Raw genomic sequence first — 19043 nt, 5'->3', positions numbered from 1 at the left:
AGTACTCGGGAGGCAGAGGCAGGCAGATCTCTGTGAGTTTGAGGCCAGCCTGGTCTACAGAGCGAGTTCCAGGACAGCTAGGGCTACACAGAGAAACCCTGTCTCTAAAAACAAAAAGTAGAACAGAACCAACTCTGCAACTCTGTCCTCTGCCCTCCACACATGTATCGTGGCACACATAATCCCCCCATTAGTAAATACAAAAATCCCTAAAGGACAAGTGGTTGCTGTTCACAGTCAATGTAGATATGGGCCCGAGTGGCTGAACTCAGGGAAGCATTTCCTCCCTTTCTGTCTTAGTTTCTTCAACACTAAAACAGAATAAAACAGAATGAATATATTATTTGCCAGATCCACGGCATAGACCTGTAATGGCAACTTGGTAGGCAGAGGCAGCATAATTGAATATAGAAAGCCTGCCTGGGCTAGAGTGAGTTCAAGGCCAATGCAGGCAGCTTTGGAAAAGGAAAAGAGAGAGCATAGTTCAGTGGTAAAGTGCCGGCCTAGTGTGCATGAGGCCCTGGGTTCTATTCCCCTCATACTGTCAATAAAATAATAATTTATTATCTACACTCTAGGGCTTCCTTTCTTTGACTCAGTCTCTAGCTTAAGGCAAGGGTTAAGGGAGAGAGCAGTGGGGAGTGACCAGCCCGCTCTCATCACAGTCTGGCTCATACCTGCGGTACACACTCAAGATCCCATGAGGGGCACGCCCAGGCTGACACATCTCCACCCACTAAAGTTGAGGCCCCAAGCCTGTTCAGAGTCCTCAGGGCATGGTAAGTGTAAGGCCAAGGTCTCGACATGGACCCAAGGGTGATCTCTTGACCTCCAAGCCTAGTGCCCATAAAATTAGGCAGATGCTCAGACCTGGAAGGGAGTTGAATCAGATAGGTTAGACGGGCATGGGCAGCTTCCAATCCCATGGGTGTGAACTTATACACACATCTGTGTACATCTGAACACAGATATCATGCACATACATGGATGTCCACAGGAATGGTACTTTTGTCTGATTGGATGTAAAACTTCAGGGCAAACTCCCAGCATCATAGTCACTATTTTTGTAAAATAGAGACTTGACAAGTATAGATGTTTTGTTTGCAAGCATGTCTACATTCCTGGTGCCCACCGAGGCCATAAGGGGGCATTGTATACCCTGGAACTGGAGTTACAGATGGTTGTGAGCCACCGTGTGGGTGCTGGGAGTCAAACCTGGGTCCTCTGAAAGAGCAACAGTGCTTTTAAGACTGAGCCATTTCTCTGGCTCCTTTTTCTTTATATGTTTATTTTGGCAGTGCTGGGATTGAAGCTAGGGCATTACGTGTAGGGACAACTGCTCTATCACTAAGCCACAGCCCCCTTTTGATAGTTGCCAAGCTCAAGCCAGAGTCCCAGGTAGCCTGGAATTTGGCCTAGCAGTTTGAACATTGGGTACAGCCAATATTGGGAACAGGATCCGGGTCAATTAGGGTACCAGAGTGTATGCCAAGAGCCCTGTTCTCTAGACTTGGGGAACCAGAACTTTGTGCTCCAACCAAGATAGAGGATCCATGGGGCGACTCCTGTGCCAGACACTGTAGCTTCAGGCTACAACCACTAAGTCTTTGATTAGAACTCCTATGTATCAGATCTGACATCTAACCTGATTGAGAAAATATGTGGACAAGACTCTATCCTTGGAGCGTCAATCATTCACTTTTAAGATTTACACAGTCATCAATATTCGCTATTTTTAAAAATATTTTAAGATTTACTTTTATGTGTATGGATATTTTACCTACACGCATATCTGTTTACCACATTTACAATGCCTGAGGAGGCTAGAAGAGGGTGTTGAATCCTCTGAAGATAACAGACACTTGCTAGCTGCCATGCAGGTACTGGGAATCAAACTCAGTGCTCTTAACCACCGAGCCACCTCTCCAGTCCGATTTACTTGTTATTTAATTAATACAGGCTGGGGAGATGGCTCAGTGGTGAAGATGGCTCAAAGATCTTTTAAAAATACTTTAAATGAAGTGTATGGGTTTTTTTTTTTTAGTTTCGTTTGTTTTGTTTTTTTGAGACAGGGTTTTTCTGTGTAGCTCTGGCTGCCCTGGAACTCACTCTGTAGACCAGACTGGCCTTGGATTCACAGAGACCCACCTGCCTCTGCCTCCCACGTGCTGGGATTAAAGGTGCACACCAGCCAGCCTTTTTTTTTTAGTTATCTTCATTTTATGTGCATGGATGGATGTTTTGCTCACATGCACTGCTGTGTACCACATGCATGCCTGCTGCCCACAGAGGGCAGAAAGGTCATCAGATTCCCTGGAACTGGATTTAAGATGGTTGTGAGGTGCTGTATGGATTTTGGGAGTCAAGCCTGGGTCCCCAGAAGACCATCCAGTGTGCTTAACTGCTGATCCATATCTCCAGCAAGATAAAACAAGACTATTTAATTTGTACAGTGCCTGCACACCAGAAGAGAACACTGGGTCCCATTATAGGTGGCTGTGAGCAACGATGTGGGTGTTGGGAATTGAACTCAGGACCTCTGGAAGAACAGCCGGTGTTCTCAACCATCTCTGCAGCCCGACCAGCCTGATGTTTTCATTTTTAATTGGGTCTCTCTCAGAGTATAGTGACACATGCCTTTAATTCCAGTACTTGAGAGGCAGAGGCAGGAGGATATGTGTGGCCAAGCAGACTGATCTATATAGTGAGTTCCAGGCCAGCCAGAGTTACATGGTAAGATCGTCTCAAAAAACTGAGACACACACACACACACACACACACACACACACACACACACACAGCGAGGGCAGGGAGCCCATTTGTACACACTGACTCACAGTTTTGTTCAGGTTGTTCCTAGGCACTCAGCAGGCAGAACTACAGGTACAAGCTACACACTCAGCCACTTACCATCTATTGAACAAACAGATGAGATTGTCCATCAAAGCAGTCGCTGGCACGTGAGTAGGGCAAGAGTGGCTTCCTCTGAGAAAGAGCAGAAGAATTTTGAAGACAGGAAAGAATGTTAGAAAGACACGAAGAAGGCAACTCAGGAAGAGGAAGGCACTTCAACACAATCATGGAGGTGACAGAGGAGTTTTACCAGCAAGGTAAAGGTAAAGTTTTACCAGCAAGGTAAAGGTAAAGTTTTACCAGCAAGCACCAAGGGTGCTTGGAGAGAACATGGTCTGGGTTGTGAAGAACAACGAATGTTGCTGGGACTGTGGGACTCTGTGAGAATAGAATAGAAGGTTCTAGAGCAAACAAGTGGGGTGGCAGGAAGGACGTGTTAGGGATTAGTTTGTCAGCAAGGTTGTCAACAGAGGGTATGGCATTAGTGGGAAGTGGCTATGCTGGGCAGAGGTTCAGGTTTGCACAAATGAGGGTACATTGGAAACCCTAGTGTAAGGAACACAGTGCCAACCACCTCCTCCCCCCAAGCCTCTGGGTATCATTTTCTGGCTCTGCCCTCTGCCTGGCAGGGCTCAGTCCTCTCTTAGGGCTTCCTGGCCAGGCTGGCCCAGTGTTCTTGAAATCACCAGAGCATGGAGCTCTGAACCAGCTCCTGCTGGTCAAATGGGCAGCTCTCCGAGCCAGATCTGTTCTGCTTAGAGATTCAGATGCTCTAGCCTGGAAATCCCCAGGACAGGAGTTTGAAGTTTCTCTCTAAATATCTCAAAGGCCACTGCACAAGCTGGGGCCTGGAACATTTGGCAGAATCTTGGAGATAAATAGCCTGGAAAAGTCTCTCTGTTAGCGCTAAGTTTGAATATATATGTCAGCGGGATTGACAGACTAAGGTCCAGAGTGGTGAATGACTTTTTTGGAATCTCACAGCTGAGACACAGGACTGGAAGCCGTATCTCTCTAGGGAGACTTTAGGATCCAGGAGTTCAGATCCTCTGGGGCAGGTAGAGTGACCCTGTGGGTTCAGCACCTGACTCTGCCACTGAGTACAGCTGAACTACCCTGGGAAGTTAGTTAGATTCTCCTGGTCTGTTTCTTTAACTGTAAAAGGAGGATACTGCCTAACTTTGGGGGTTATTTTGAAGATTAAAAGCAGCAGAATGCTTGGCATATGGTAAGTGTTCAATGTCAGCTGGCGATTTGGCAGAAGCAATAGTAGGTGCCCCCTTCTCGTCCCATTTCCTCTCCCTGAGTCTCCTGCCTTTCAACTCCTGGACCTACCAAGTGCTGGAATTACCTGCTCGTGCCTGTATTCTGTGTTTCCATATGTAAACTAGGACCAACAATCACTGTCCTGTCACTGCTCTGTCCTGTTCCGGTAGCAACGTGGACGAAATAAGGTGTGTTTAAGTAAACGGTCTGGGGCTGAGCTGTCTCCAGGTCAATGTTTATTCAGCTTAGAGCAATTTCTTTCCAAGGCCTCCTCTGGCCAAATTTCCCGTCAGCCCCACCAGCTCCCCGACACGCGCAGGTGCTCCTTTGTAACTGCGGAAGGGGAAAGGTCCGCTTTAGCCCAGCGAGGGAAAAAAAAAAGAGATGGGGAAAATAGAAAACGTGTAGGGATGACATGAGACAGAAGAGGGAGAGCAGGCAAGGGCAGAGTGGGGAACAGCAGTAAAGGACAAGGAGCGGGGTAAAAGGGACTTACAGACGGAGCGTAGTGGGGGTGGGGGTCCTCCTGTACCCCCAGGTACAGGCAGGCGAACGGATGTGCGGAGCACTGGGGCAAGGGAAAGAGCAAGGCTATGTGCAGAAAGAGCGGAGAGATCGAATCTTTGTGGAAGAATGGGGGGGTCGTCTTCAGTGCGAGGTTTGTGGGCGACTGGGGGCAGGGAATTCGGGCCGTCACCTCCACTCAGCCCGAGGTTCAGGGCGCAAATCCCGGGCTTCAGCCACCCGCTGGCGAACCGCGGAGGGGCGGGGAAAGAACATTCGACGCCTGCGATTGGCCGCCGCTGCACGGCCGCTGACGCGAGCGGGCGGGCCCCTTTGTGACGTCACAATCAGCTGTTGGAGCGTTCGGATTTGTGTCGTGAGCCCCGGCGCAGCGGCCGCAGCAGCTCCGGGCGTCCGACTGAGAGCCCTGCGGTCTCCCGGCCAGTCCCGGGTATGCGGTCCCGGCTGTGAGCACCGGCGCCCCGGGGACGCCCGGCCGCACAACTACCTCAGCGCACCGGTTGCCGGAGCCGCCCCAGGTGAGTCCCGACCGCGGGGCTGGGGGCTCCGTGCACCCCAGGACACGCCCTGCGCCCCCCTCTCCGGTTCTTTGTCTGTCTTCGCCGGCGGCGGCTGGAGCTGCGTTCTCGGCTCCCTATTGGTTGCCCCAAGCCGGTGGGCCGTGACGTCTCTTATTTGCATATGACATTGAGACGTCACCAAGGCCAGCCCCGCCTTCCAGGCTTGCTTGGGTGCTTGTCCTCTGGTGACCCCGTGGGCTCAGTGTCAAACCCGGCCGAGGGTTGAGAGACGTTGAAAGACTAGCGACACCAGAAGGGACTCGGCGGTTTCCCGGGCTAATCTAGGGACTGGGGTCCTGCCTCTCACCTGCTTTTTCCTTGCGACCTGACGAAGGGTCGGACGGCACAGCTCGATCTAAGTTGAGAGTGTGGTAGGTGGATGAAGGAGGCTTCAGACTCCAGGTCTCAGAGACAGCACCAGATGGCAGTGGATGCCCTCTGTCTTCAGGCTCCGCCCCCCAACATAATAACATCCTTCTAATCCCTGACATGTGTGCAGAGCTTTAGTTGATGTCATTTTCAGCCTGCAAATAGTGAGGGTCTTAAAGCCCACTTCATGGAAGGAGAAACTGATAGCCAGAGAGACATAGCTTACTGGAGATTTCAGCCAATTAGAGTCACACTCAATGAGTGACAGGTTCCTTGGCTGTGGGCAAATGCATAGTACAAGCCCAGTTCAAATAACAAACTATATATCTACCCTATTTTGGGCTCAGCACCACCCCGATTTGATAGGGTGTTTGTCTTCTCTATTTTGGACATTTGTCCAGGTGGTCTCTAAAGACTGGGTCCCTTTCAAGGCCATGACCTTCTCTGCCTTCTCTGGACTTAGAACCCAATAAATTGCTGTAGAGCCCAATAAATTGCTGTCTCCCAGCTGTTTTGACCACAGAAAGGTGAGTCACTAGTTGCCTGCCTCCAGCTGTCTCCGGGACAGATGTTGTTGAGAAGGACTTGGGAGTTCCCTCTATTGGCCTCTCATCACCTTGTCAGATCCCAAGCTGTCAGCTGGGAGGACCCAGACCTTCCCTAGTGCGGTGACTGTAGAGCTTCTGCCAGCTCCCCAGTCTGCTTCCAGAGGAACAGAGAGAATGTGTCTTACTTTCCAAGTGAGTAGCTGTGGAGGCTGGATCTGGAGCCTCTTCCCAGGCTGGGGTTTATTCAAGAATGGCCTGGGATAGGGGTGACTTAGGGCTCAAGGCTATTCTGGGCACAGCTGCTGTAGCATTGAGGGAAGGTTCTAACTGGAGCAGAGCCAGGAATCTGAGAACCAGGAAGCCAGCAGGCTAGGAAAGAAATCCCAGGAAGCTCTCCTAGTGATTGAGGGGGAGAGGGGTGGGCAGTCAGGGGTGGGCTGGTTGCTGCCATTTCTCCTGGCTGTCACTGACTCCTGTATGATCTCCACCAGCGAGCTGCTCTGCTCAGCCTCTCTTACCTCACTCAACATGTCAACAGTCGAGGCTCAGTGCAGGGCCAGATACAGTGGGAACCCTGAGAAATGCATGCTGATGCTCGAGGCCAGGGTCTCCACATCTTTCTGTGGACAGACAGGAGGGTGACGGCTGGAGCAAGGCACTTGTTTCATCTCTTGTGCACCCTTGTGTTCTTGGGTATTATCTCTTGAGGCTTTTCTGGTTACATATACTTTGCACTGCCTCACCACCACTAAGCTGTAGCTTTTTGGATAGATTAAGGTTATCACTTTGAGATCTCCATTTCTAGAACAGGGTACTTCCTTGTCTTGATCCAGGGAAGAGCCGTCTGAAGGCTTGGGTCTTGGTCCAACCCTTGTGTTTATCCTTCCGGGCTCCTTGGATCTAACTACTTCCTTTTCCCATCATCTACCACCGACATGTCTTACTAGGGCCCGCCTACCCAATATTCTCTGTCTTGGCCAGAGATACTGTCCTTGGACAAGAGTGTGGGGAAAGGAGGTTAGAGTAGGGGAGAGTCTGTAGGCATAGGCTCTTACACCTCATCTGGAATACCCTTTTGAGGGTTGCCTAGTCCCATGGTGAGATTGTTGCAAGAATTGTGCAGTTTCCTTTCAAACCACACAGGGTCCTATAACTTCTTGGTCCCTGGGGCCAAGATTGCTGCTTAGGAAATCTTGCTGAAATCTAAGATTTTTTTCCTAGAAAAATACACCTAGACATAGTCATAGTTATCAAGTTAAAAATGTCTAGACAGACATGCAGAAAAGACAGGAGTGGACTATAGTGATTATGGATGCCACCAGCTGTCTGGATTCAAATACTACCTGTGTCTTTTTACTAGCTGTGAGACTTTGGGCTTACCTTACCTCTCTGAGCTTTGTTTTATTTTTCTCTTTCCTTTTCTGTTCCCTTTGACAGGATCTCATATAGCCAAGGACTGTTTATTTTTTTAGGTAGGGTCCCATGTGGCTCAGACTGGCCTTAAACTCACTATTTAGCCAAAGCAGAACTTGAGCTCCTGATGCTCTTGCCTCCACCTGCAAGGATGACAGATGTGGCTCATCACGTCTGACTTTAAACTTTTTGATCCTTTTGTCTCTGTCTCCCAAGTACAAAGTTACAGGCTTGTACTTTCATACCTTGCTCCGATTCTATGCTTTGTTGTGAGGACTATGTAAGGTAGAACAGATGAAGTCGCTTAGTATAGTACCTGGTGCATGAATGTTAATTTTATGATGGTGACAGTAAGGGCAGTTTCTTCCTTTCGATGGAAATTTCCTATTTACTTTTCAAAGCCCAGCTTGGCTGTTCCATCCTCTAGAGACCTTCCCTGGCAAAGCCTGGTCATATATATCACTTCTTCCATATTCCCAAAGCAACCTGTAGTAATGGCAAGTTTATTAGCTTATTGGATGCTTACTGTGTCCTCAGGCACTGTCCTAAACACGTAGTGTTTAATTCTTATTAGGGGGCTACTGCTCTTGTTTGACAAACAAGAAAACAAAGATACAACTGTTTCCTAAATTCACATTGGAAAGTCTACTGAGAGCAGAAAAGCACACACCAGAGCCTGCCTAATGCTTCTCCATTATCACTGCTCTGGGTGCTGGGGGCTGGAGTAGATTTTAGTCTGTGGTTCTGACGTCTTTCTATGCTTCCCAGGTTTTTGCACTGCCATAGGGCGCCCCCTTGAGGTTGCTTTACCCGCTGACCATGCTCCAGCGCTTCACCAGCCTTTTCTTCAGCACTCCTTCGCCTCCTGAAGACTCCAACTGCCCCGGGGCCTTCGTCTCAGAGGAGGATGAAGTGGATGGCTGGCTCATCATTGACCTGCAGGGTGAGGCCTGACTCAGGGGACCAGAACTCGGATTCCTGAGCCTATGAAGGCACCCTAAGGAAAGGAGGCCTTGCAATACGGAGGGGGAAGAGCTGTTTGGAAATTGGAGCCCCCCTAGGCTTAGTGGGTCATGAAATTGAGGTGAAGTAACACAGACCCTTCTCCTGAAAGCCTTGTCTGTCTCCTGATTTTGCTGGGGCTTACACCTGGGACCCCCTAGGGCAGCAGGGTATGAACCCTGGCCCTCAGGTGCTCTCTGGGCACGGTGGACAGGGCTGCAGGTCTGACTAACGATGCCCTTTCTCTCCCCATCCCGTGTCCGGTCTGTGTGTGTGTGTCCCACTCCCGCTGCTCCCTCTCCTCCGCATGCCCCCCTCACACCCTATAGACAACTACACAGCTCCCCCAAATCCTGGGGCCTCTCCTGCTCCCGCAGGCCGCCCTCCACCCGCACCCTCCTTGATGGACGAGAGCTGGTTTGTTACCCCTCCCGCCTGTTTTACTGCAGAGGGGCCCGGTCTTGGGCCGGCCCGCCTCCAGAGCAACCCCCTGGAGGACCTCCTCATTGAGCATCCCAGCATGTCCGTTTATGTCACCGGCAGCACCATAGTGCTGGAGTCTGGGCCACCTTCCCCTCACCCTGACGCTGCCTTGCCTGATCAGGACCTCAGCGATGGGTGAGTGGGTTGAAGGATGTTGAGACTGCCCCCCTAACAGGGGTCACTGATGGGAGAGAGGCGTGGCCTTATGGCTAAGGTGGGACTTGGGAGAGTCTTAGCTCCAGGGAATTGGGACCGGCTTGAACTGCTAGACCAGTAGTGCTGAGTGGGGCTTGTTTTGATTAGGGGTTCGGTTTAGCTAAGAAACACCTCTAACTGGGATTGAGGGAAGAGTTGGTACCATCATATACCAGCCCACTGTCCCCCTCTAACGTTTGGTCTCTGTCCCTGCAGAGAGTTGGCGCCTGCCCGACGGGAGCCCAGGGCCCTGCACCACGCAGCTGCTGCTATGCCGGGGAGAGCTGGGCTGCTGGAAAAGGCCGGCCAGGTGCGGAGGCTGCAGAGGGCCCGGCAGCGGGCAGAGCGCCACGCCTTGAATGCTAAAGTGCTACAGCGGCAGAACCGCGCTCGGGAGAGTCGCTCGCGCCGGCCCAAGCACCAGGGCAGCTTCATTTACCAGCCGTGCCAGCGCCAGTTCAACTACTGAGCGCCCCTGCTGCACCTCGAATCCCGCGCAGTCTCCCGGTCCCATCTGCCTCTTCGGCAGCAGCCAGTGTGCTGCTCAAGGGGTGTCCAGGGTCCGCCTGCCTCCATCTGGATACCAGAAACTCCCTCCTTCCTCAGTGTTTGAGGTGGGATGATGGCTCTCTCTACTCCCTGACTTCTCAGTTTCTGAACTAATTCACCTTCTAGCCTCTTTCATCCCGGGTCACTCTCCCCATCTGTTTCGGATTCTTCACCGTCACACTCCCACTCCTCTGCCATGCTTCCTTTTCAGACCCTTGTGCTTGTCTCTCCCTCCTCACTTTTGTCCTCCTAGCCCACCCGCTTTCTAAGAGCCTCTCCCACCGTGACCTGGCGCATTCTCCACTTTGAGCTCCTCCTTTCCAAGACTTACTCTTTTCCCTTACGAATTGCTCCCACTCCCGTTCCCTTTTTCCTTCCTGCCAATTCCCTCCCAATCCTGACCAGGTACAACCTGCCAGGCCTGGTCCATTGTTCTTACCCTGTAGGCAGGTGTCAGACACAGGGTTTTGATTTTAGCCCCCCCGCCCCCCCGCCCTGGGGGCTGAGCTCCTTGGAGCTGCTTAGGCCTGGAAAGTTAAAGTATGTGGAGGAGGACAGTGAGTTGTAAGTTAGATAAGGTGAAGGGAGTGGAGGGAAACAGGCAGCCTATTGGGAGGTGCCGGCAGGGACAGCTGGGAGGAGAAACGGTAGCGAGCAGGGCGTTGTGAGAGCAGGCATTGTGCTTCGTCAGAGGAGCTAAGCCCTGGTGTGAGGCTTGAGCCTGGAGCCTGCCCCCATTTCCTTTTTCTATAATCCTGAAATCTGTCTCCCTTCAGGAGCCCTTCCCTCCCCACCTCCCAGTGAGTCTGGAGTTCGAAGGGCTTGTACCTTGTCACCTTACCTTGACATGCCACCCCAGGAGTAGAAGCTGGGTAAGGCCCCCGACATCCTGGCCATCTTTGTTCATATGCCCAAGGTGCTAGAATTGGCTTAGGAGAGACACAGGCCAGAGGGCTTCCAGGCAGGGAAAAGGGTATATATCCCAAGAATGCAGAGGGATGATGCTGAAGGACAGTAACTTTGGGGTAAAGCCATCCCCAGACTGACAGCTCTGCCTTCATCTTGCCTCTGACCTTATATTTCATACTTTGCTCAATATGGCTGGCTAATAAACACTCCTGGGTAGGAGGCCAGGGGCCTCACTATTCCAGTTCCCAAATTTTTCTTACAGAAGTTCAGGGCCTTCAAGAGGCTTCTTAATGTTCTCCCTCAGGGCTCTTCCTTTCTGGGTGCCCTGTGGTCTCTCTTCCCTTTCTAGTTAACTATCTGGAGTTAAGGAATTCTTGGGTAGAGCACAGGGTTGGGGTAGCCAGCTTCTCCCTTCTTGTGGTGGGGCTCAGACACCAGCAACAGCCTCTTGGGATGCCCCCAAGTTGTTTCCGATTCTTTCTAGCTGTCTTTTTTAAGTGTGTGCTCTTCCTTCCTCAAAACTTAGATTTCCTGTTACACATTAACACAGGTCTTCCCTTTTGCTTCAGCTCCAGGTTTCCGGGCCTCAGACCCAAACCGGGGTTGGAGAAAACAGCATTCCTATGAGGGTAAAAGTAGCTGCCCTCTCTGATGCTTTCTCACCAGGCTCCATGTGGGGATGGGAGAGGGTGTCCCCAGGATGGGGACAGAGGAAGCCCTGCTAGGGTCTCCTAGCCCAAGGATAAGCCAAACTCAAACTTTACGCAGATCAAAACCTCACAGCAGCTTATTAGGGCCCTAGTAGTTGATAACTTTGTTCCTGTCCCAAGTCCTTTACAACCTAGTACACTTACTCTTCCTGCTATGAGAAGGTCACTTCCCAGCCAGCTTAGGATCGTTAGCACTTCCAAGAGCTGAGACTCCCTCCAGCCCTTCTTGTCTATTCCTCACTGCCAGATGGGGCCTAGGCTCAGTCCTGGGCAAGTGCCCATGATCCTGCTGCTGTGGGAAGTTTGATAGGGCATTTGGCTCAACTTTCAAAAGGTCTCGCCTTTGCCCTGTATTTCTAGATGCTCCTGTAGTTCTAGAACCCTCCAATCTCTCATTTGACTGGTTGCAAGGCTTATTTTTCTTTTGTATTTTCCTATAGATTCTGTAGCATTTGTGTGGCAATATTTTGTGTATAGGTTTCTTAAGAACCAACACTACTCAGTCTCCTGCTCGTCTGCCTCCTGAAGCATCAGACCTTGTCATACTGTATTGACTGTGTATGTGCCTTTCACCTTGAGCATGCTTCAGGATTTTTTTTTTTCTTAAACCACAGAACTTGAATACACAAGGGAACCAGAATTCACAAAGTCCTATGCAACCCTAGACAGGAGGAGGTTAGAGAGTCTGTCTTGACTGATGATTTCAGAGACCCTAGAGAAATTTGTACCAGTTTGTATTAATGTCAATACTACCAGCACTTTGCCAAAACTAAGGATGTCAGAGGGACCTGTTTCTAGAGTGAGTCCCGATTACATCAAAGGGCAACTTCCAGCTTTCTCCAGTAAGTCTGAGTGGTTCTCTTGAGCTGGTGTCACTTTCTAACCTTTGCCAGTCTAGCCCCAGCAGGGCACTGTGTGTGTGTGAGTGCAGTTTGGTGCTGTTTTGGAGTATGCCTGCTCCCTAGCCTGGAACCCTCTGATCAACTTGCTGTGACCTATAATGTCTTAGGTGCAACAAGGACCCCACCAGAGCTCCTGGGTGGCTTTCAAGATCCATGTAGCTTTGTGTGAGGGACTGAATGCAGACAAACCACAGCCTGCTCTAATACCTTCCTACCCTACCACCTAGTTCCAAAAGGAACCAACAAGTTGAATGCATCTCTGTTGGGTGTTTTGTGTTGAGACCGGCTGAAATGAAAAATCTTTGACTGACCATGTTGTGATGTGTCGACAGACTCAAGGACACAACCACCTCGACCTGGTCATGTGGCATGCCTGTGTATGTGTGTAACAGGATTCTGAATGTTAGATTGTAATGCTATTCCTGTATGGGAGAAAAAATAATATAAACAAATAAAAATCTATTTAAAGCACATTATGCTTTCTGCCTGAGTTGAACTAAAACTCTATATTATAGAAACACTATAATCTCAAGTATAGTCAAGGCAGAGGATATTATTATTAGGCTGGCTTTGGCTCTGGTTTGTCATAAAAGAGAGGAAGAGGGTAAATAAATTCTCTGGAAAGAGACAATATAGGGTCTGACTCATAAACTGTTTTTAGAAGACCCTCTGAAGACACATATGAAGATATCTGAAATCCAGGAACGAGAGTGGAAATATGACAGACCCGGGGCCATTCTTTTAGTCCCAAGTGCAAGGACAAGGAGCTCCTACTTAACTTCAGAATCACACTAAGAGAGTCTTGCTGGTCAGTCTGAGCACTCCTGAATGGAGCAGTACAGGCTCGAGGTGGCCATCTATGCTGCTGACAGCTTCTTGCCTCTAAGACTCAAACTGGTCTCAAATTTGATGTAGCTGAAGATGACCTTGAACTCGTGATTCTTTTTGGCTTTTTGAGGAAGGGTTTCTCTATATAACAGCCCAGGCTGTCCAGAAACTCATTTTATAGATCAGGCTGGTCTCAAACTCACAGAGATACACTTGCCTCTGGGATTAAAGGCATATGCCACCACCGTCCGGCTAACTTGTGATTCTTATGTCTCTGCTTCCCAAGCATTATGATTACAAGTGTGTGCCACCATACTTGGTGATAATTTGCAAACCAATGAAATTAGACATATACGCATACACACACACACGAGATCTCCAGTATGTTGCTAAACAATTCTGGTTTGTTCAAAGCCAAAAATAAGTTGGGTGAGCAAGTGCATTTTCCTCATCTTGCTGGGTGGGCATTTTAGGTGGGAGGTGTCTGAGTTACAAAGAAGGCTGTGTCTACTCATCTATGACCAAAAAGAAAAGCTTGCTTACCCTTTCCAATAACATACTTTTAAGTTCTATGACAAAGACATTTATTTAACACGTTCAATATTTCACATTGTACAAACCCTTAGATTCTCTTTATTCACTGGTCCATTTCTACAACAAATACATCCAAAACACTATATAATAAAATTATTTACAACATTTCCAAATGACAAGATTGCTTTTTGCCCCACTACTGCTATTCACACACAGTACTTCCACAGCACAATACATCATTAGAAGATCTACAAATGTTCACCCTGTACTCTAGGCTGCTTAAGAAATGTGAAACTAATAACATTTATAATGGCATTAGCTTCTTTCAATACATGGCAACATTTTAGAAGCCTTGAACTTCATTTCGCAACACCAAAAGGGCTGCTCCCCGTTACTTTATGAGACAGGTTTCAGGGACTAGGAAAAGGATCGAGTTATTAAAATGACTAACTGTACAGAAAGATTTAAAAAGTCACAGCTGAAAATTGCTCTTTGTAAAATTCACACACATTTACAAGTATCAAGTCATCTTCCAGCTTGCTTACTTGGATTTTCTTCGCTTGGATTGCACTGCACCAGTTATATCTGTGGGGAAAAGGAAGGACATGTTCAACGAAGGTAGCAGTGCTGGCTAGGTGTCAACAATGTCTTGATTTGACATAATTGAGCCCTTATTAGGCTCTAAATCAGTTTAAGGGACACATGGTTTGAAAACAGTCACAGGCTTTTTGCCTGCTGTGGTAAGAGAGAGTGTCCCTGTATATCAGGGGCTGCCAACTGGGGAAATGTGATGAAGATCAACAAGATGGCTCAGTGGGTAAAAGCACTTGCTACCAAACCTGGCAACCCGAGTTCAATCCCTGGACCCCACATGGTGGAAAGAGAACCAACTGCCATGCGCGCCTTTATTATACTAGTTTGTGTGTATATGCTTGGGCATGTGGAGGTCAGAGGACAACTTGGGAGTCGGTTCTTCTGCTGGTTCAAGGATTGCGTGGCAAACACTGTTACCTGCTTTATATCTACCCCACTTCCACCAACCTGATCCCTTACAAGCTGTACAATCAACTTCACAATCTCCCTCACCAACTCTCATCATTCACTGAAGCTACAGATACAACAATAGTGCTTTTGGTGAGAAGTCAGCCAGTGCCAGAAATCAGTCTTTGGCTCTCTTTCGTAGCCAAGCCATTATTCTGCAGTAAGGAACTCTTCTTGGTATGCTACAGCTAAAGTCTAAGCGACACAACCTAGATCTTAGTCAAGGTCTACTGTGGCCCACATACATCAAGGCGTTGGAGGGCTGGGGTTACATAGCACTAGCAGCAGATCACCTGCCTAGCATGTCTGAGGCCCTCAGCATCTATACTACCCCCTCCCAAAAAAACAGCACATACACAAATGGAAGCATTTCAGAGCAGGTAACACCTCCTCCAATTCTGAAGGCTGCTGCACAGGTGGCACCTGAGTGATTTATACACAGTAACAGTAATGTAAAAGGGAAAGACTGCTTTATGTTTTAATTCTTTTAACTTCCCTTATACATACCAATGTCTCAAGTCAAGCTACTCTTATCTCAGATTTAAATCATGTTTATTCAAAACTTTTCCTGTCTTCTATGGCACAGTACAGTAGTACCCTGAAGATCTGTAAATGTAAACATTTCTTTAAAATCTAATTAACTGAGTTGGGTGGTGGTGGCAGCGCACACCTTTAATCCCAGTAGTTGGGAGGCAGAGGCAGGCAGATCTCTGAGTTGAGACCAACCTGGCGAATTCCAGGACAGGCTTCAAAGCTACAGAGAGAACTTGTCTTAAAAAACAAACAAACAAACAAAAAAAACCACAACAAAATCTAACTGACTTATTTGTCATGTTGCTACATGATAGATATTTTAGTTTCAATACAAAATAATATTTTATCTAGGTGTTTTGGCATACACTTTGTAATTACATCTGCCACCTCAGCACCTGTAAGGTGCAGGCAAAGGGTCATCATTGATATATACAGAGTCTTACTTAGTCTTGGGGTAACCCCAACAATGTTTTAAATATCTCTCATCGAAGTAAACAATTGTTTCTCATTTATTAATTCAAAAGATGAATCCGATTCAACCATTTCTGGATGGAATGAATTTTTTCATGCAACATTACCAAGTTCAGTGTTCTAAGCAAAATTGCATTTTTTTTATCATAATATTCTGAAAATTCAGGCCACCAGAAACAGATGAGAAAAGCAAAGCTTTTACTGCTGTTCACTCTGGCCACTGTCATGGAGGCTGATGTGGTTTTCTCAGAGGGACTAAGGCAGCAACTCCAAGTTTCTATTAGTGACAACTCCAGTATGTTTTCTCACTGGGTGGTCAGACTGCTCGTGCCATGTGGGGGAGTATCTCATATTTACAACCTAGAAAGACATTAATAATGGTGTTCTTTATTTTAATTTATATAAAAGAACTGAGTTTCACACAGCACACACAACTTCCCATAATCAACTACTTATTATACAAGGTCACTTTGCAGTTCAGGCTGCCTAGAACTCACTAGTGCAGGCTCTATCCTCAGGCCCTCAAGTGCTGGGATGACTGGCATGGTCACTATCCTGTCCCTATAATCAACTCTTTATGTCCAATTTTCCACTGCAGCAAACTGGTTATTTGGAGTGAAAATATACAGGGTTTTATCTTGACATTGTTCATCCTCAGAAAAATATCTGGGCTGGAAAGATGTTTCAGTTGGTGAAGTGCTAGGTTGGCCAGTGTGGGAAGTTGACTTTAGATCCCCAGCACCCACATAAAAACCAGGACAGCGGTGCATGCTTATAATCTCAGTGCCTTGGAGGGAAAACACAGGCAGCTCCCTAGAGCTTGCTGACCAGATAGCCTAAAACAATTAGCATGGTCTAAGTTCATTGACAGAGCACTGTCTCAAAAAAATAAGGTGGAGGGGCTAGAGAGATGGCTCAACAGTTAAGAGCGACTGCTCTTTCAGAGGACCCAGGTTCAATTCCCAGCACTCACATGGCAGCCTACAACTGTCTGTAACTCCAGTTTCAGGGGTCCAACACCTTCACACAGACATACATGCAGGCAAAACACAAATGCAAGAGATAAAAATAAGGTGGAGAGTGAAATAGCTGATACACAACATTGACATCTGGCTTCCACATGTATGCACACACGTGTACATACCTGAAAGAATATATATGTATATATAAAAATGAAAAAATTAAAAATCTATCCATTAGGTCAACTTTAGAAACATCTCCCTCATGTGTGAAGAATCAAATGGTGGCTGGATAAGGTGGTGCACACCTTTAAAGGGAGGAAGATTTCTCTGAGTTTGAGGGCTATATGGTCTATGTAGCAAGTTCCAGAACAGGCAGGACCCTGCCTTAAAAAAAAAAAAAATCAAATGATGTATCTGAGACTTGGACAGAGGGTAGGGAGAGAAGAATGAGCAACATCAGTCTCCACCCTTTTTATTCCCAAATCAATGAATTAGAATACTGCCTTTGAGTACAAATCAATGTATGAGGCCCTCAGTAAAGGTGGTGAGGCGATATATTTTTTTATAAAATGTCTTTTAGTTTTACCCCCAACAAAGACTGAATTTTTTTTTTTTTTTTCGAGACAGGGTTTCTCTGTGGCTTTGGAGCCTCTCCTGGAACTAGCTCTGTAGACCAGGCTGGTCTCGAACTCACAGAGATCCGCCTACCTCTGCCTCCCAAGTGCTGGGATTAAAGGCGTGCGCCACCATCGCCCGGCTAAAGACTGAACTTTTGGCAGACCTTACAGCAAAATTAATAATACCCCTTAAATTAATTTAAGACTATTTACTTTTGGGCTGGAGAGATGGCTCAGTGGTCAAGAGCACTGGCTGCTCTTCTAGAGGTCCTGAGTTCAATTCCCAGCAACCACATGGTGACTCACAACCACCTGTAATGAGATCTGGCACCCTCATCTGGTGTGAAGGTGACCATGCAGGCAAAGCACTGTGTGTGTGTGTGTGTGTGTGTGTGTGTGTGTGTGTGTGTGTATATATATATATATAATAAATCGAAAATAAAGACTATTTACTTTTTATTTTATTCTTTTGTTTTAAAGACAGGGTTTCTCTATATAACAGCCCTAGTTGTCCTCAACCTAGCTCTACAGAACAGGCTGGCCTCCAATTCACAGAAATCCACTGCCTTTGTCTCCTGAGTGCTGGGATTAAAGGCGTATCCACTTACTATTACACTGTGTACTCAGAATATTTAACTGGCCCTTAAGAAAACAATATAACAGCTGGGCGGTAGTGGGTGGCGCACACCTTTAATCCCAGCACTCGGGAGGCAGAGGCAGGCGGATCTCTGTGAGTTTGAGGTCAGACTAGTCTACAAGAGCTAGTTCCAGGACAGGCCCCAAAACTACAGAGAAACCCTGTCTCGAAAAGAATCCATATCTTGAAAAACAACAACAACAAAAAACAAAACAAAAACAAAAACGAAGTAGAGCCAGTTGATGGTGTCAGTGCACACCTTTAATCCAGCACTTGGGAAGCAGAGGCAGGTGGATCTCTGAGTTCTGGGCCAGCTGCTCTACAGAGTAAGTTCCAGGACAGCCAGTGCTACAGAGAGAAATCCTGTCTCAGAAAACAAAACAAAAAAACCCCAACCTCCCCCAAACAAACAAAAAACGCCAACAACTTAACCAATCTTACTATGCCTTGGGTTTCCCATGCAATCAGTCTTTACAACCTAAGATAAATGTATAGCTTTAATCTTAAGTACTCTTCTGTGCTATTGGCCCAGAATATGTGTGTATGTTCACGGCTTGGTAATCATTTGCTGAAAACAGCCAACAGGTTGAAAACCTTAAAACAAATACCCACCATAAGTGCTGCAAACATGTGGCTATAGGGTGATGATGTCTGTCTGCTGTATGGAGTGCTATGTAGTTAGGTGTGGTCAGGAAGGTGACTTCTTCCCTGGTAAAACCCTGTGAAGGATTTTTGTAAAGAACCCCTCATTTCTTTCCCATGCCATATTTCCTGTGCTGTTCAATAAATACAGAAGTAAGTCCTTTGTTATGGACAAGGACAACCACTGGGGCACAGATTCAGACTGCACAATACACTGATTACAGATAGCCAGACACTACAGACAAAAGACAGGGAGAGAGACGGAGAATTCAAATTTGGGCTCACTCTTGATCAAATTAATCCAAGAGGAAGTGGCTTCATTTTCACTCTTAGTAAGATATTAATGTATTTTGTTGTTCTTTGAGGTTATCTTTTTAATGTATTAACCATGCAAGCAAACAAGTGACTTAGGTTAGAAACTGAAAAAAAAAATCTTTTGAAGACTGGTGGGAATGATGAATGATACATCTTTATACTATCATGAGATATAAGA

The 19043-nt window shown here is 47.4% G+C and overlaps 2 protein-coding genes across 9 annotated transcripts in view; one reads left to right on the top strand and one right to left on the bottom strand.

The window, feature by feature from the left end:
* Positions 1-4993: 4993 nt before the first annotated feature.
* Tp53inp2 (tumor protein p53 inducible nuclear protein 2) lies at positions 4994-12755 on the top strand. 2 transcript variants are annotated; one of them, XM_041670342.1, is made up of 4 exons: positions 4994-5162; positions 8303-8477; positions 8986-9154; positions 9431-12755. In XM_041670342.1, the coding sequence occupies exons 2-4, from the start codon at positions 8354-8356 to the stop codon at positions 9681-9683; spliced, it is 546 nt and encodes a 181-aa protein (XP_041526276.1). In that variant the 5' UTR covers positions 4994-5162; positions 8303-8353; the 3' UTR covers positions 9684-12755. The 2 variants fall into 2 exon arrangements, with proteins under 2 accessions (XP_041526276.1, XP_041526275.1); XM_041670341.1 differs by having other exon boundaries at positions 4999-5162; positions 8866-9154.
* A 924-nt stretch (positions 12756-13679) lies between these two features.
* Positions 13680-19043, bottom strand: part of Ncoa6 (nuclear receptor coactivator 6) — an 87750-nt gene continuing 82386 nt past the window's right edge. For all 7 annotated transcript variants that reach the window (XM_041670198.1, XM_041670202.1, XM_041670203.1 and 4 more), the window contains one exon: positions 13680-14231. In XM_041670198.1, coding sequence (XP_041526132.1) covers positions 14188-14231 — 44 coding nt within the window. In that variant the 3' untranslated portion in view covers positions 13680-14187. The remainder of the gene's footprint in view (positions 14232-19043) is intronic.

This window comes from Microtus oregoni, unplaced genomic scaffold, assembly GCF_018167655.1.
Source record: "Microtus oregoni isolate MIOR12 unplaced genomic scaffold, Mior012 000020F_ref0000438, whole genome shotgun sequence".
NCBI classification, from domain to species: Eukaryota; Metazoa; Chordata; class Mammalia; order Rodentia; family Cricetidae; genus Microtus; species Microtus oregoni.
Note: the sequence above shows the minus strand (reverse complement) of the source record. Positions and strands in the feature narration are given on the sequence as shown.

Excerpts from the sequence above, each read along its gene's own strand:
- Tp53inp2 (XM_041670341.1), top strand. The coding sequence starts at position 8,354 with ATGCTCCAGCGCTTCACCAGCCTTTTCTTCAGCACTCCTTCGCCTCCT. Across the intron at positions 8,478-8,865 it reads GCTCATCATTGACCTGCAGG|ACAACTACACAGCTCCCCCA; the intron begins GTGAGGCCTGAC and ends CACACCCTATAG. Across the intron at positions 9,155-9,430 it reads GATCAGGACCTCAGCGATGG|AGAGTTGGCGCCTGCCCGAC; the intron begins GTGAGTGGGTTG and ends CTGTCCCTGCAG.